Source organism: Drosophila innubila, chromosome X, assembly GCF_004354385.1.
Source record: "Drosophila innubila isolate TH190305 chromosome X, UK_Dinn_1.0, whole genome shotgun sequence".
Lineage (NCBI taxonomy): Eukaryota > Metazoa > Arthropoda > Insecta > Diptera > Drosophilidae > Drosophila > Drosophila innubila.
The window spans coordinates 20,793,216-20,812,354 of NC_047626.1; the positions used below are offsets into that span (position 1 = coordinate 20,793,216).

General features: G+C 34.5%; 2 protein-coding genes across 2 annotated transcripts in view; one reads left to right on the forward strand and one right to left on the reverse strand.

Annotated features, from left to right (window-relative positions):
• LOC117783661 (frequenin-1) overlaps positions 1-13,221 on the reverse strand; it is a 36,716-nt gene extending 23,495 nt beyond the window's left edge. The window contains exon 1 of the mRNA XM_034621179.1: positions 12,827-13,221. The gene's annotated coding sequence lies outside the window, so the exon portion shown is untranslated. The remainder of the gene's footprint in view (positions 1-12,826) is intronic.
• On the forward strand, positions 10,175-11,943 carry LOC117783651. The gene is made up of 2 exons (XM_034621166.1): positions 10,175-10,805; positions 11,505-11,943. The coding sequence occupies exons 1-2, from the start codon at positions 10,286-10,288 to the stop codon at positions 11,612-11,614; spliced, it is 630 nt and encodes a 209-aa protein (XP_034477057.1). The 5' UTR covers positions 10,175-10,285; the 3' UTR covers positions 11,615-11,943.
• Positions 13,222-19,139: the final 5,918 nt, after the last annotated feature.

The following is a 19,139-nucleotide window of genomic DNA, read 5'->3' on the forward strand; positions in this document are numbered from 1 at the left end:
ATAACAACAGCATTGCGTTGTTCAAGCAGCTGACAAAATATTTATCATACGCAGCGTGGGAAAATTGAGCGCTTATTGACACCGTTGATCGAGTTTCGAAATGACAATCGATTGAAATTTTAATTCACATGACATTGGATCAATTAAAAAAAACAATTTAATTCAGAAACTGGAAATGTAGAATAAAGAAATAATAAAAATCATAATAAAGTCTAATTCAAACTGTAATAACTGTAATTTTATTAAATTAACAATAAGTGTTAGTTTTGAAATGCATTGAACATTTTATGTAGGTAACTTTTAAATACAATTTGCAATTTAAATCTTATTTAAAAATTTGTTAATAAAAGTTTTAATTAGAAAATAATTGTTATTTAGTATTTATTGTTTTAAAACTTACAACAGTTAAGGAAGCTAAGTTTATTTTTAAAAATCTAGTTAAATTTGATCTAAGAGATATTTTTAAATGTATGCATTTTAAGTCAAAAAATCTTTTAAATAGTTATCTAACTCCTTAACTAGACATTAAAAAATATGTCATCCCCTGTTCCTGACTAAAAGTTTATTATTATGGGACTTTAATTAATATTTATGTAGTGACAATGACATACATAATTATATAATATTAAGCCCAAAGTTGAAGGACGAATAGGTCAAAAACAGCCCAATAAATTGTCCTTACAAGTGCCTCCTCTGTCCAAATGACCTTTCTACAAGCACTCAGGTTAGCTCATATATATATGAACATATAGGTATATATACGTTCCAGTCACAATTGTAACGCACTATTATTATATCTATTTCACTTTCCTAAGTCATATAAATAAATAAAGATGCAATCAATAGGGCAAAGGACATCAAACAAAGCTAGTTAATTATATAGTTTATAATACTTTTATGCAATTTTATTTCATTATATATTCACAGCATTAACTAATTGATATTAATTATTTCGTGGAGCAAAATTATACCTTACGACTGGCTGTGTTTATAAATCATTTAAGAAAATATGCATTCTCTATAAACTTATTGTCAAAGTAAAGCAGCAACACTTTGATATACTGTGTAATCAGCAAACAACAGCTCTAAGAATATTGGATAATGGACAAATTAAGAACATGTGAGTAGATTCTGAATTCATAGTCTCTCTTACTTTCTCTACGTATTTTCAATTTTTATCACAAATCAGTCAATAGGAAACAAAGTTAATTGTTTTCATATTTCAAAATAAAGTTTAAATTGATATCTTATTAAGCTGAGACTCAAATCAGTTGCATGAGAAACCTGTTGAGTTCGCGTAACTCAGTAACTACAAGAGTATTGTTTTTAGAGGCACATACCCACACAAACATAGAGAAACACACTAAAATATGTAATATCCCAGCAGCTCCAGACCTCAAGAAAAAGTTGTGGAGTCCATATGGATTTGTCCCTAATCGATAGGGAAACCTTGTGGACATTGTATAAAAAACGTTGTGGACATTGTGAGTTTCTAGGAACGAGGACAGAGGAAGCTTCCCTAGGTATTCCCTAAGGTTTTCCTCACACAAAACATTAGGGACTCCTCGTGGAACTCCGTCAAGAAATCCCTAAGCAATAAAGTGAAAAAAAATATATATATACAATTTGTTGCTTATTTTTATATTGCTTTTTTCGGTTTATTATTTTTTATTTTAGAATTTAATACTACATGTATAATACTTTGACGACGGTCGTATATTTATTTAATTCTTTTTTTCGCCTTACAATAATGTACCAATTGACTTAAATTTTCACGACAGCACATTTGGCACATTCGACGCCATTTGCATCATTCGGCCCGAATGTGGACTTCATTTCAGTACAAAATCCGAATGATCATTTTGGCTCATTCATAACGAATGTTAAGATTTTTTGCCTTTCACCCCGGCGAATTTCAGTATTTTTTTTTTATCGAACACGCGCTGTTTATCGATAAACTTGTGTAAAAAAAGCAATTAACACTTTAACCAGCTGTTTTGTTCAATAAATAAGTTAGCATAAAATTTCCGTGAGTTATAATTGCAAAATAAAAATGGAAATGTTCTTATTTTCAGCTTTTTATAATTTTTGCATATAAATCGAACTGCTGATTTATTTCGGGTGAATGAAAAATGTTGTAACACTTTCACATTTGGTCGTGGAAAGCCAAAAATCTGACACATTCAAATGTGAAAAAATGTGGCAAATGTGAAAAAATGTGGCAAATGTGAGTGGTTGTGGAAATAGCCTATAAGCTGTTAAGTTATTGAAATAAGTAAGGGAACGCAACTTTTTTTGGTAAATTTTAATGTTTAAAGACGGACATGGCTATATTCACTTGGCTGCTGATACTGATCAAGAATATATATACTTAACAATAACGGGTTCACAAATAGGTTGGTGAATATAAACTCAACTTAACTGAGTATCCAATTTTGAGAATCTTGAGCAATCTTTTTATTTGGAAAGCATAAATAAGTTGCACTAAAAGAAGACTATGTTAAATAGTTTATATATATTTTCCTTTAAAAATATTGCACTTTGCCACTCAGTCCACCCTCGTATATATGTTTAAATAGTTGCAGGTGCATTGGTCTTTGGTCTCTGGTTTTTGGTATTTGGGTATTTGGATTCTGGCCATGTTTGGCGCTCTATGCACCCTATACTGTAGTCGTGGAGGGTCTGCCTGGTCGCTGGGGCGCCGTATCGTTTAGCTGCCTCAAAGCCATTGTTAATTAGTGCACCGACCTTGTCGTAATTAGTGCGCACATTGCAAACTGCACATGGCTCACAGCCCCCTCCCCTCATCCCCCTCCTACCCTTTACTCTTCTCCCTTCGCACTCAAATAAACACACCCCCCCTCAAACAGCCCCCATCAAGTGCTCGGCAAAAAACCCGCAAAATTTCCGTTGAGTTTATGGTAAAGCCCGTCGGCGATGACGATGGGACAGCACAATGGTGAAATGGTGATGGGAATGATGTTGATGTTACTGGTTACTGGCTACTGGTTACTGGTGGTAATGGTCCTGGGCTCAGCTCGTAAGCCCGCAAATTCGCATAATAAGTTTTGCATTAAGCGCAGACGAGCAGCTTAGACGAAGGCAATGCAATTTTAGTTTTAGTCTGGCTAATGTGAAAGAGAATGTTGGCCAATGTGCAGGAGCAGTCCAAACACACCACACACAAGTGCGGACAGTAGTTAAATGGTCTAATGAGCAGAGACATAGCAACACCAACAAAACCAACAACAACAACAAGCTGGCAACTGAAGTGGCAGCAAAAGTAATACGACCAAGCTGGCATTTAAGACTCTTCAAACTGCAAGTTGCGAGCATCGAGAGGCGCTAATGGGACTGTGGGCGTGGCTAATTAAATTGCCCAAGCACACATCCATTGGGTGCAAGGTAAGTCCCGGATGGGCTCCCGAATTTGATAATCCTTCGATAGACGCACTCGAGCAATTGATTGACACATGAGTGTGGTCGATCCCACTTAGAAGTTGTTATTCGAGTATGTACCTCAAGTGTCAACTCTAGGGTCAAGATAACTACTGTAGACCATATTCTTGATAATCTGCCAGTTTGAGTGTAGTTATTGTATAAATAAATAACTTAATTGGCCTTTATTCAGTTCAACGTCTTCTACAACATTAATTAATTCAATTCTTGAATCCTTTTGAATGATCAGAAATTGATTTTTTTCTTTTATATAGTATATAAATATTGATGCTGACTGGAAATACTTTTATTGTAATATTGTAGAGGTTATACTAACACATCTAATTTTTAGATGAACCAACTGTGACAACTGATATTTTAAATTCAACTATAGACCAACGGCAACAACGTACACATACTCCAGACAGAATACTTCTAATTTCCCAATTGGCCGAAGTGTAAACTTGATACCAACATATTGTAGTCGTATTCATTCAGTCGATGCACTCTCAAATGCTCAAGTTTCTTCAATTCTATGATATTCCCAATGCAAAGCAATCAAACAAGTTATAAAGCGCAAATAATGATCAAAAAATGACAGAAATAATAATGCCCAACGGAGAGGTAATAGACAAAGCAACTAGATGGCTAATACGAAGTGCAAATGGTGAATGAAATTGTGGTAAAAGTGTAATTAACATTATATTGCAATGTTATGCATATGTGCAAGTGTGTATTAACATTCATTATGAACATTTTCTGTTTTAGACATTCTCAATGTTTAGCAGAAACATCAATTTGGCCACTAGAGGGTTAAATGGATTTCAACGATTTGCTACACAAAATATCTCTATCTCTCCCTCTCTTTCACTCTATCACTTACTCTCTCTCTGCACAATTACTGGCAATTAATCCTGTAGAGCATTAACTGCCCGAACAGCTGTCTGTCTGTTTATCTGACATTTGGAATATTCTGAAATTCAAATTAAAAACCAATTAAAGATTTTCAACGAAATGCAACGATCTCTGCCAAAATTAACTGCACGTTAAAAATTACGCACGGCTAATTATTTAATTGAATGTGGGCAGCATGGGGAATTATTTGGCAAAAGACAAAACCTAACATAATTATTGAGATGTGCACGGGAAATGGAAATTAATGGATAGTCGCGCGATAAAGTGGCTTCAAATTTAGATAACACACACACAAACAATCAGACAATCAGACAATCAAATGCTTCATGTGAGCTGTGTTCGAATCAGCAACTGAGAGCTAAAGTGTAGCCTGGAAGAGAGGAGAGGAGGAGAGGAGAGGAGTTCAAGTGTCCAATGACCGGGTGCTTGACTCAGCTATCCCGAAGGCAAAAGCTCAGACAGACACTTGGCATTTGTCGGCGCCACCACATGGAGCACTTTAATGGCAGAGACTCGAGCGTTAAGCATGGCGTATGCGTAATATACGAGAGCAATCGGACTCCGCCATTTGCCAGCCCCATCTTTCTTTACACTCAAATCCTTTCAATTGTCACGCTGCCAATTGCAGTGACCCTTCAACCGTGCAACATTTCAACTCGTATTTTTTCATTTTACACTGAAGTGACCTTTGTCTACCATTTGACTGATGGGAAAACAACTGACCAAACGTTAAATGTATAGCAATTTGATTTGCATTCAAGCAAGGATGAGCAAACTTTGACATGGTCAACGTTCTTTGTGATAAGCACAATATAATTTTTATGCAAGAAAATTTTGAAAAAATATTAAATAAGGTGAACTAAATATTTATATATACTTTTCAATCATCATATATTTATTATATAATTACTAAATTATATATTGATAATTTAATATAATAATAATTTATAATAACAATAATATTTAATTTTATTCATGATTTTTCTAAATTTGTTCTGCTACTTTTTTATACTATTGTAATAATTACTCTTAAATAACAATGTATCTTTATAGCTAGAGCACCAAAGAACTGTTTATTAATTAACTTTATAACATAAATGTCTGCATTTAAATATCTCTTATTTTTTATATAACACTTTAAACTGGATATGAGAATCGCTTTAGTAAATACATATTCAAGAATAAAAATTAATTGCGTGTTATTGAATATTATGTTTAATACATTTTTAGAGTTGATTGTGCATTAATTATTCACTTGATATTTGCGCCGAGGCATCATTAAGCTTTTCTTATTTTCCTAGAATTTCATATTCCACTCTAATTACTTTTGCTTGAACTACTTTTTAGTTTCGACCTTCTTGCAGTTGTTAATGCTGTTGTTGTTGTTGTTGTTGTTGTTGTTGAATCTCATCATTTAGTTCGTGCATAAACATTCCAAGCACTTTACTTTATAAATTTTGCATGCGTCTTGTGGCCTTTAAATGACCACATGCCCCAAGTAACCCATCTGACGCACCTAACCCACCTGATCCACACGACCCAGTCAATTGGGGAAGTAATCAGGCTACTTATTTAAAGCAGCGCATCATGGCGCGTAAATGATGCAAGAAAAACAACAACAACAACAACAAATTCTATATAAGTACATATTTATAAATATGTGTATGCATGTGTTCGTTTATTTTACATACCAGAGTGTGTGTGTGTGTGTGTGTGTGTGTGTGTACACACATGCTGCTGGGCATAACATAATGTGCCGTCAGCGAGAGTCAGTTAACAGCCTGTGAGTCAAGTGGCCTAAACAAAGATGGTGATGGTGTCTGTGTGTGTGTGTGTGTGTGGGTGAAGGGGGGAATCTGAGGAAGCTCTGGAAGGTGTCTTCTGGCAGCAGACTCTCTCCTCAACACACCCCAACCCCCAATCCCCAACCGACACATGCCATACCCTCTCCTCATTCGGTCACCCGACTACCCGACATCTCGAGTCGCCGTGTCGCCCTTTTGCCGTCTCGCCGTCGCATCCAATCCCTATTGCTCGCTGCCCTTGGCTGCCCTCCGTGCTGTTCGCTGGGTAGCTCCAAGTAAACAGCATTCGAGTGTAGTGTAAACAACCATTGACCTCGTTCATATTTCTCGGGGCACTCGCACATTTGCCTTTGGCCTCAGCAAATGATGGCGGCAAAGATGACGATGACGGCGACGGCGACGACGACGGCGAGCATGACGAGGAGGGGGCATTTTTGCCTTAGACCGGGCACAATTAAAAAATGTTGTTTAGTTAAGTTGCCATGTCCACAAGTTGCCTCTTGGCCAACATCATTGACAGTTTGCAGTGGGAAATCAATTAGTCCTGGCAACAACAGCAAAACGGGACATTGGGCAGTTTGTAAGCCCGTGTATTACAGCCATGAAATGCCAATGAGTTTGCCGCTTGCCCTTTGGCAAATGATGATGAGAACAAGAACGAGAACAAGAACGAGAACGAGAACGAGTACAGCACAAAGCAGTCAGGTCAAAGGCCAAAAGAAATGAACAAAAAGCACAAAAAGCACAAAAATGAGCAAAATCACGATAGTCTAACCCAAAAGAAAAAAAAATAAAAGAAGAGAAAAAAATAAAAGAAAAAATGTAATGAAAAGAAAAGAAAAGAAGAGCTGAAGAAATGTTGAGCGGCTTGCTTGCAGCTGCCTCATATCCTCATATCGAAGCAGGCAATCAAGGATAACTCGCATTATCCAGCGTCCTATCCTCACACACTCACACACACGAGGAGTGGGGCACACACACACACATATGAGTTGGGTGCTTGCGTCGTTGCGACGCCAGCATAGCGCTGGTTTAGCATTTTTATGTGCCCCAACCACCAATACACCCCGTCCTCGCCTACAGAGACATTATGTAGTTGGCTTTATCGCAAACGATTTGCCAAACACAATATGACGACGAACAGAACCAAGACCAAGACCAAGACCAAGACCAAGAACAGGGCCACTAACAGAACCCCAACCAGCTTCGACATTTGAATCAGAACCAGGACCAATGCCAATGGTCCAAAGCGACCGCAAAGGACTCGCTTATCAACTGATAGTTAACAGGCGACAAACACGTCAATTTCAGTATAATCACGAGCTGCAAACCGCTTCTGAACCAAACTCTTGTTATTAAATATTTCGTAAACTCGAACCAGAACCAAACCATTTTCTCAATTAAAAGGTTCACTTAAAAAATAAAATAATTCCATTAATTTAAAGTTTTTTTAATATTACTCAACTATTTGAGATTTGGCGTAAAAATGTGACGTACTTAAATCTCCAAACAACTTTAGATTATTATCAAAATTCTAATTTTTTTTAATAAACAGTTCAATTGCCTTAAAAACAACTATATTTTTTTGTATTAAATTTAACAAAAGTTCGAACCCACAGCTAAGCTTTGCACTATGGTTCGAATCGCCGAATAGTTGCAGCCTTGATTTCGAGTATTATCGAAAATCGTAGTTGATTGCAATTTACCAAATATTACTATATCACTGTGTTGGTGACGTTAGTGCCGAAAGCATCACGAAGGGTGCGAAAATTGGCATTCGGCACTGCGCAAAAAGTAATTTTTATGTACAAAAAAGCTCACCCTTTTTACTCACAGTGCACAACGCCAATTTTCGCTTTTTTTTTAATTTATATTATTATTTAAAATTTTTAGATTAAACTGAATTTTGTTCGTCACAAAATTGGATATCAGAAATTTTAGGGCTAGAAATTGCTTTCGTCACTAGGCTTTTACCTCGTGTAGAGGTTTTTTTTGTGGGTCAATAGATTTCTATGGAAACAATTTTATAACTATACGTTAAAAGTTTGTTGGTATATTTATTTGTACGTTATTTAAAATAGGCTCCTTATGAATTATACATAGTACATCCAAAAAGATTAAAGAAAGTTCATTTAAACCTATTACACAAATCAGCTTATTATTGATATTAATCGTCATTTTAAGCCACATCTATTTTTATAAAATTCTACAGAATATGAATTTTAATTTCAAAAAATATTCGTTGAAATATTTTAAAATATCTGATAAAAACTTTACTAAATTGTTTGGTGTTGAATATTTAATATTAATAAAATAAAACAATATTTAAGGAAAGATTATGATTCCTGATTTTCGTTCTATTCACTTTTGTGTGGTGCACCATCAATTTGAGTGGCTCGAGCAGCCGTCGACGAAAACATTCTTTTTGTAGTTGGTGGCAGCTTTGTTTACTTGACGCCGGTGACTTTTAGGTCTACCGTTTATATGGGGCATAAAATGAGCAACAACAAAATGAACAAATACAATAATAACAAGAGTAACAACTACTGCTACCACTTCTACAAGAACAAGCAGTCAAAAAGTCAAAGTCAAGTCTGAAAATATACGAGTAGTTTCCTCTTTAGGAGATGGGCATTTGGATTTTTTTTTTCTGCACCTCCTCCATCCCTTTCTCCACGGCACAATGAGCATGTGTAATGACAGCATTGCCTGGCACATTTTGTAAAAGTTGGAGCTGGCAATTTGGGCTCCCCTATTCTAACTGTCTGCCGATTTTGCTGAGAAATTGATTTCATAGCTAGTTCTGGTCGTTCTGGGGCACGTGCGTGCTAAATTCATGTGTAATATTTCAAATGGATTTTCCTTTTTCTCTCTTCAATCCGGTGACCATTAAAGGACAAAGTGACTGGCTGAAAATTTTATAAATTTAAATTCGACAGAGTATTAATGACATCCTCTGCTTAGAAACACATAAAGCTTGCTCTACCAAATCAGATATCCTGCAGAATTTAACATATACATTTTATCGGTCTGTTTGTTCTGCTTTAATAGAACTAAGTATATACGTGTATAACACCAAGAGATGCTCGTTAGCAGTGGACCACGTACAATAATATATCAATGCAATTATATATAATTGAATTTTAGAAAAAGCTTTTGGGTATGCTTTATTATAAATACATTGTTTAGTTAAAATGGAATTTATAATTGGGCAACTGTGGCAAAAAAAGGGAAATCAAAGGGTGGAGAAAATGGTTTGGTACAAAAAATTGATTTAATTGTGATATTTATGAAGGACAGGAGTCGGTAAGTTATATTTTAAATGCATAATTATTTTGAATAGTAAATAAATAAAGATTGAAATTTATTGAATGTAATTCCAAATCGTAATTGATAACAAAATAAAACTTTTCTCTTCTGATTTTGAATATATGTATAAGTGCTTTAGATACTTTCATAACAAATTTTAAATTTAACCATGAACTCGATTCTGAAACCCTTTATATTTCTTCTGCAAAGTTAAAGTACGTTTTTCTGCATGTCAAAAATTGTTTCCCATCATAAAACAAAATGTACATTTTAATTCTTATACAATACCTATCAAATGTTAAAAAAAAAAAAAAAATATGTTACAACGCAGAATAAAGTACATAAACATTGAATTTTAAAGCTTATTTAATAAATTTACTGATTTTAAACATTTAGTGCTTTTGCTGTATTTATTTTTGAAGCAAAACCTTATTTTTTTTATTTAAATATTTCTAAGCCAATTTCTATTTAATTTTTTTTTAGGAATCGTATATTTTTATAAACTAAATATCTTTTGTTATTACTTATCTAATTTTAACAACTTATGTATACAGAATAGTTTTGAATTTTGAAAACATTTTTAAATATTTTTTTTTAGTGTAGGACTAGCTTTGTAGGATCTGTCAGGCTTATATTAAAGTCAATTCCAATATCTCACTTCTACATTTGCGTACAGTATGCACAAATAAGAATAGATTAATACAATTAAAATAAAATCACGGAGAACTTTCGACATTCCTAAGATATTTACAAATCATTTTTTTTATTCTTTTCCAAATTCTACGGATATTGGGTATAATCGGGACCATTTGGTAGTCATGAGTCAGTTACGCTTGCGCAAGATGCAGATACGAGCCGCGGAGCTGGTGCGTGACTTCTATGAGTCACTGTTGATGCTGACACTGGGTGTTATGATGCAGTGGAATCAATGGCATGTTATGCGAATGCTGAATGCCGACAAGCTGCCCGAAGGAGTCTCCGAGCCTCAACCTCTTAACTGGTCATCTGTATTCTTCACCAGCGGTCTACTCTTAACCCTATTACAGTATCGACCCGAGTATATTAAACGGCGCACAGCATCGTTGCGAAAGCTTTTACTCTTACTGGAGGTGTTTATTGTGCTCTTTCTGGTGGACTATGTGCTGCTCTCGATGTGGCAGCCACTGTTCAATATATTCGATCAGGTCTTGCATGCACTTGGCCATGCCAAATGGACCTGGGCAAGAATCCTATTCCGCTATTGTCCCGGACTTTCATCTTGGCTAATTAATGATGCATTTTACTTTATGCGCTTTATGGCCTCATTGTCGTGGTTTCTGTTAGCCATCGAGATGTCAGGTATGCTACACACACACACACACACTGAAAAAAAGGCAAACTTCTAAAATCAAGAACATGCTTCTTAAATATTTTGTTATTAAAATAAGACCATATTACTAATTTTAAGAATATTAATCTAAAAAATCAAAGTTCTTAAAATCCCACTCGTAACAAATTAAAATAACATTAATAAAAGTACCAAGACAGAATAAAATGTATAAAAGTCAAATTAAAAAAAAAATTATAAATTTAAAAAAACCATGTTTAGTCTTTTTATTTTTTGATTTTAATTTTAAAAACATTAATTCTTAAAATATGAACTTGGTCTTATTTAAAATGTTCTCAAAACCAAAATGTGTTTTCCTAATCTAAGAAATATATGTTCTCGACGTATTTTTTAGACAATAAAAAATTAATTATACATTTTAATCAAAACTAAAAAAAAAAATTATAAATTCAAAAATTGTTTTTAATTTTTTTATTTTCTGATTTAAATGTCAAGAAATAATTTCTTGAAATAAGAACTTGGTCTTACTTTAAATCTGCTTAAAACCAGGATTTGTTTTCTTAATTTAAAAATATTTATGTTCTCGACGCATTTTTAAGACCAAAATTCTTAACTTTGAGACCAAATTCTTGATTTTAGAACATTTTTTCTATCAGTGCACACACACACACAACAAGTTTTAGACTCAATTAAATTGACTCACAATGCAGCTCCCAAGTGGCGTCTGGCCATTGACTTTCTGGTGCTGGGCCAACTGCCGGATGTGTTGCCACGTCATCGCCGCAAAAGACAACCGTCTCAGTCACAGTCACAGTGTTAGACTCAATCTCTGTCTCGGTCTCGGTTAATTCCAAAATTAACGTTTAATATCTAATCACCACTCTCAAGAACTAAACTGGCCCAGTTACTTAACCTAATCAATTAATGCACTGCGTTCAATCAGGCTTCATATTTTTCAGGAATATTACAATATTCTTGGCACCACGATATTGGCTTATTTATCGGAATTGACTTTAATACATGTTCATTGAACAATACAATATAATTAATTATTTAGCTGAGAACTGAAAAAATATATTTACAGGCGAAGATTTTATGAAAATACTATATGCAAATTCACAATTAACAGTCAGTTATACAAATGAAAAATATATATTTTAATAATTAATATTTATTTTGTAGTTTTATTGCTATTTCCGTTAGCCAAAACATTTTTATATTCTGTGCAATTTCTTTGTTAATAGTAACAAAAGAGCAATACGTTTAAAAAGAAAATAATAAACTCTTCCGTTGAAAACTAAAATGTTGTAAATAAACGATTTTAATTTAATTGCGAAAGATTTCGTACAATTAATCGTCAGTTCCCGAAATAAAACAAATACATATTAACTAGATTATAGACAAAGAAATGCATTTGAGGATAATCTCGAACAATACGATACTTTGTATGTATTTTTTCTACCCCTTTTTTTACATATGGCTTTATTTGTAGATGACTAAGCAGATATTAAATTTTTAAATCGTTAAATTCTCCAAATAATAGGAACAAATTTCACGAAATCAACAAAACATTTGTCAAAATACAAAATGAGTATAAAACTGAACGGATGTATATCACAAAAGTTTTTCATCAGCGATTTATTTCTGCAGCAGATGGATTATTCCAAAATCCGGCGTACACTTGCGTCATATATGTAAACTAATATAAGAATTGACCATCGATAATTATTAATCGATTACTCGATCTATCAGCACACTAATTATGTTAATAGATAATTATGATTCATATTTTTGGGCTTCCTGTTACACAAACATTTTCCGCTTTTCCTAATGTTGTATCGGAATTTGTGTAATTTCGGCTGCAGTTGCAATTATGATATCATATTATAAAAATCGATATATTATACAATTGGAATGCCATCATTAAAATATCAAAGGGTGTCATTCCTGACACGTACACACGCTCAATGTGTTGTATATGGAAAGAAGGAGGTGAAGATATGCTTAATTATGAGGGTAAATATTAACATACCTGTATGCACTTGTGGTTACGCCCACAGTCAAATACAGGTGTATTTGTGTGTGTGTGTGTTCAACCGCGATCAACTTTGGTGGTTGTTTCTAATACAATTGTTGTTGTTGGTTTGCTGGATCGTTGTTTGTTTGATTGTGTTTGTTGCTTGTTTGTTGTTGTAATCGCTTGTGGCTTACAGCTGTACACAGTTGAATATGAAACAATAATAACTGATTAAACTTAAGTAATTATAATTATGGGTCAATCGCCAACACACACACACATTCAAACCGCACACCAAATTCAAATTCAAAGTTCAGCCAGCACAGTCGTGGCTTAAACAAACTGACATAACCATTTAACGCATTAGCGCGTACATTTAATTAGAGAGGCCACAAGGCACAGAATAACTAAACGAACCAACGTGAATTTTGCACGGCACCACACACAATAAAAAAAAATAAAATAAAAACATAATAGAAAAAGTAATGAGAAATAAAAAATAAAAAAAAACAAAGTTTAAACACACTGGATGCAAATGAAATAATGAAAAACAACAACAGAAAATAAAATAAAAGAAAAATTTTACTTTAAAATATGCACAACGCACGCGAGCCGAAAATAAAATAACAATGAGAAGAGCAGCAAAAAAAAAAAAAAAAACAAATAAATATATGAAAAGTAAGAAAAACAGCGAAAGGCAACCAGAGACGAGCCCAACATGCAACTTGTGCGAATGGCAAACGGCAACCGAGTGGCCCACAATTCGCCAAGTCCGCCCAGTGGCAGCCACCAGCGGCAACATCGGCGTCGACAGCAGTAACAACAACAACAACACCAGAGGCAGCAGCGGCGCGGCAGCAGCAGCGGCAGCAGCGGAAAGACTGCGACGCGACGTCGACGTAGGCGGAACTACAATAAGAAATTGTAGATTGAGTATTGAGAATGGGAAATGGGCAATGGGCAATGGGGAATTGGGAATTGGGAGTGGGGTACAAAAATTTACTTTGCATTTTTGTGCAGGTGCCGACAGTTGTTGTTGTTGTTGTTGTTTTAATTCTAATTGTAATTGTAGCTGTAGTTGTTGTTGCTGTTGCTGTTGCCGTTGCTATGACTAATTGTTATAATCCAACAGCAGCCAAATTGGTATTTGTACTTGTTTTGCAGCATCGTGAGTTTAAATCGAGCCGTGAGCTCGCTGCCTAAATATAGTAAATAATTAAAACAGTACGAATCGCCCATCGTCAAAGTATAGCAACACAAAAGGCGTTCACACAACAACAACAGCAACAACAACAACATGAACAGCAAATAAACGATAAAGCGCAACAGATACGGCAAAGCGCAAATTTGTTTGCCATAATCCCCGACCAACCCCCAACACCCCCTCTGCCACCCACTGTGGCACTCGACGCGAACAGCAACGACTTATGCATACGCTACGCCACTATGGGACAACTGACCAGTTTTTGTGGCAATAATTAAAAGGTCGCAAACTACGCAAAATATTTTAATGCGGCTTTTTTCCTAATATAGATAACCCTTAGAAGTATTTTGGAAAAGTGGAAGTGGCAACATCACCGCCCAAATTTTTTTACATTTTTATTTTTGGTAAGATTTTGGTAGGAAAAGTGAACTATTTCTGTAGTAAATAACAATTTCTGACAATTTATATTATACGCATTTAAAAAAAAGCAGATTACTGTTACGTTTTAAATATCCTATTACATATAACTACTCAATATAATTACTTGAAGCATGTTTATTTTTATAATGAATTCCAAAAAAATTATAAAATTTTATTACTTTCATATACATATTAGTATTTAGAGTTTTATTAATAACACAAATGTAGTGGAATCAATACCATTGTGAAAATATTTTAAACAATGTAATATTTGTAATCTAAATGCTAATTTCTTTTCTTAACGTCATTTTCAATTAAAACAGTTTTAAAAATATAAAATTTTAATGGCTTTCGACAATTATAATACTAATTATCTATATGTGGTTTTGATTAATAAAAATAGTACTTAGAGCTCTCAAATATAGATATTTAATTCCACAGCTCAACAGTCTACGAAGAAGTTTTAATAATCTGAATTCTCGTTCCTTTTTTAAGGAGCTTACAAAGATTTTCTCAAATATAATTTACAAAGAAAAATTTTGCTGTAGCAATAACTAAGTTCCTCACTGTACTTATTAGATTGTTTTAAAAATAAGAAATTACTTATTTGGAGAATATTAAAAATTAATTTAATAATATAAACGTGTAGCCACCTTCCGCAAGGCTTAATTTTTTTATCCATTTGTTCACATTCTAATTTATATACCTTATGACAAGCCAGAATGAAATGTGAAACTGTAAATTTAAAAACAAAAAAAAAACTCAACTTTTGACCTTTCGATTTTTTTACATGCAACAAATTTACCTTATTTTAGAATATATAATTAAAAGACAGCTGAAATCAATAACTTATATCAACTTTCTTTACACATTAGTCCTATATTTCGAAGTATGCATAATTTTTTTGAATTGTTGATTTTTCAAAATGTCAACAGTCGACCGATTGACAAACCTTTACTACTAACACTACTACACTGAATTTATTGAAATATTCATAGCGCCGCACAGTGGGGCCATTTCTCATTTCGCTTTAAAATGACAGCCCACACAGGGTGATTGGCACAATGGGTGACTCAGGCTTTTCCGTCAAAGTTGAAAAATATTTTGTGCGCATATTTTGCATGTAAAATTAAAAAAATTAATCTATTTTTTTTGTGCAAAATATACATTTTAATCTTTTTTCGTCTCTTAAACAACATTGTTAAATATTTAAAATAGTTTTAGTACGCTAATTACTACAAAATTTAGTATTTTTTTAAAAATCTTGTATGATGTTTGGCGAAGGGAAAACGTATGTACTTGCACTGTGCTCTTCCTCTTCTACCAACATTGTATGGCGAGGTTGCATCAGTTTTTGTACTATAAATATGCTTAGGCGCGCCTTGATGCAGACAAAACCGGGGTAATTTTGTTAGAGAATTAAATACCGAAGCGTCCTGTAGAAACTAGTGGGATAGTGGCGGTCGGAGGTGGAAACTAGTTGTCTTCCAACAAAGTTAAAAAATAGCCAAATTTTAGTGTTTTTTTTTGTTCATTTCTGGTAAAATAAAAAAATAAGTTAAGAAACAATTATTTTTTGAGTATTTCATTCAAAATGAACATACTTTTCAGATGAAATCATAAGCAAAAAGATCAGTCGCATAACTTTTCTACACTTCAGCTGAAAATTCTGTATTTTTTGTAAAATTTGTGTCAGCTGCAAGAGGCTGTCAAGCCCTCAATTTTTAGCCGATTTCAATAAATTTTTGGATTCGTAATCTTTGAAGATTTTTCTTTCGTCCAAATTTTTGATTTTTGCCATGCTTTTCGGCCTGCTGTCCCAGTGTGCGGTGCCAAAATTCGTACGCGCAAAGAATAATTTCGGAATTGCGAACGTAAGAGGCGCATTTAATGGGCAGCAAAAGTAATCGACGCACCTAAGCGGACGCGGACGCGGATGCGGACTTGGTCGCTGGCTAACGTGCCAGTTGGTGGTCAGAGTTAGCGCGTCATTGACGTTGACGTCGACGTCGACGTCAGCAGCGGCAGTGGCAGCGGCAGTGGCAGACGCGTCGCGGTGGCAATAAACGGAACGCATAAACGAAATGTTGAGGAATTGAGCGCAGCCAATTATTGTTTATTTGTTTTAGTTGAACTGATCGGAGGAGTTCAGGGATTGTTCGATAGTGGGGGGGCGGTGGAGGTGATGCGGGGTTGACTGGAATGAGGTGCTTTGCAAGCAATACGGGAAATTTTAGGCTGTAAAATTGTTAATTCGAATTTTGTTCATCCAGAGAAATTTGAAATTCATGTACGAGGCATTGTTTTGCATTGTAGCAACATTTATCAGTTGCGTTGATTCGTTGATTCGTCGATTCGTTGATTCGTTGTTTCGTTTATTTGTTTGCTTATTTGCTCGATGCTGGCGGCAGCCTGGCAGCGCTGTCGCCGTCTCTGCTGGCAGAGCCAATTTTATAGATACAAATACAACAAAAGATACAAATGCTATTTTCGTTTTTATTTGGCAGCCTGTTCATTATAAATAGTTGGGCTGCCTAGATAAACAGACGCCGAATGCTGCTGTGCTGCCCGTAGAACTACACACACATACACACACACACACACACACACACTTAATCAGATACTTAGTAAGTATCTATCAGATACTTTTGTTGCCGTGCATTAGTTAATTATGCACGTGGTATTGGCCACGCTGGTGCATGCAAAATGTCACCACCGCAATGCCAAAGCTCCGTTCCGTTCCCTTGCGTTCCGTTCCGTTCCCTTTAGTCTGCTTTCGTTTCGTTTCGTTTCGTTTCAATTATTTTTCCATGTTCAATTTGGTTGCCTAAAATACGAAACCACTAAAGCTAAAGGTAATTAAATTCCCACTCCACAGACAAGTCGACCACAGCAAAATGTCAACAGTTAGTCCAATCGCACTCCCACAGACAGACACAGAGCGACTCAAGTTCACTCTGCAAATGAAACACAAACCTCAACCACAAAATGTGTTGTAGAAATTACTAAAAAAAAAAAATAAAAAAAAAATTAAAGCATTATCAAATCAACTGCAAAACCAGAAATGAACTAAACTTAGCTCAAGTGATTACATTGAAGGGAAGGAATGAATAAAATCAACCTCTTAACTGACACTGACACTGACCACAAACGACAAAAGAACAATGTGCGGCTGTCCTAAAATTTCCTTTGCTGGCACAAAACTACCACATAATGTGAGAAATTAATGAGCTTATAGCATTTAATGGCAAAAGAGCCTTGGGTTTAAGACGATGCCACAGATTGTACTGTTCAATTTATGACTACCAAATATTGTTGAAGTCTATAGATACTATATAGATGCATATAAAATTGAATGCGTCTCTGGCTGTAGTTTGAGTAAGTATAAATGTTCATTGTAGACTGAGCTAAGCTGCTGGAAAGAGCATTATGATTCCTTTTGGAACTGGAATTCAGAGAAGAGCGAAAACTGATTGAGATAATCGTCTTTGTGAACTTTGAAGTCGCAAGCAACATACGTGTCTTTGAGAATACGGCAATGCAGTTGCCATGGCAAGATTATGGCTGTAAGATAGTCTTAGTGTAAACGGAGATGATGCTAAATTTAAGAGGATACTCAATAACTTGTTGTAACATGCACTTATATGTTTATTCCTTTCATTTCTTAAGTGGAAACTTGAGATTTTACAAGAAAAAGCTCAACTTTATATATCTACGTAGATTGCTTATATTTTGTTATATTTTATTTTTATGCTCTAATCGACTTTTACAATTGCAGCTTACAATGCATTCTAAATTACAATGAGACCCTGTCAATAATAATAATTCATTTATAAATTGTCAGTTTTCGACAATCAAATAATATTACAATTCTGTATAGGCTTTCCCTAACTGCTATTTGAGGTACTTACCAGTAATGCTCTATTATTTATGTAAGCATATTGTTGTTGATTTTATTATCGGCAATCTTTGCAATTCTAACTGTAATTAACTAAAATTGCTCATACGCAATGTGAGCGTTTGTATTTTATTACACGTAATGGTCGTTAAACAAAACGAAGAGCCTCACGAACCGAGCTTTGAGTTTGTTTGCACTTGTGTCAGGTCCTCATAATTACCTAAATACACTGAACTACACACACAACGAGGTCGAGTCAAGTGGCCCCAAAACAGCTGTTTAGTTCGCATAGGTCCGTTGTGGCACGGGTATTTATAGTCGTACTCGTAAATACAATACGGGGTGAGAGGGGCAGAATAGTTTACTTACTTACCTGTTGTGGTTGAGAATAAGTTAGTTGGGGAGGTGATAGTTCAGTTAATTCATAGTACACAGCAATTGGCCAAATCGTTTTAAAATTTTTATTTGAAGTAAGTAATATTTCTGACAGTAACAAGATAAATTTCCCTTTTCCATTTCGTTTCGTTTCGTTTAGTTTTTTTTTTTTTTTTTTTTTTGGTTGTTTTTATTACTTTAAAAAAAATATGGTAAAAGAATTTGCATTTTATCTCTTTGTTGTTGTGGTTTATAAGTAAGTATAAGTATATAAGTATGTGTATACATAATAATCATCATCATAATAATAAATAACAGTAAATAGTTATAAAAATCAAATCAAGAACAAAAGGGAAATCGTTTTTACTATTTGTTTTCGATTTAGAATTAAATTTCTAGTTTTCGTTTCGTTTTGTTTCTTAGCAAAGAAA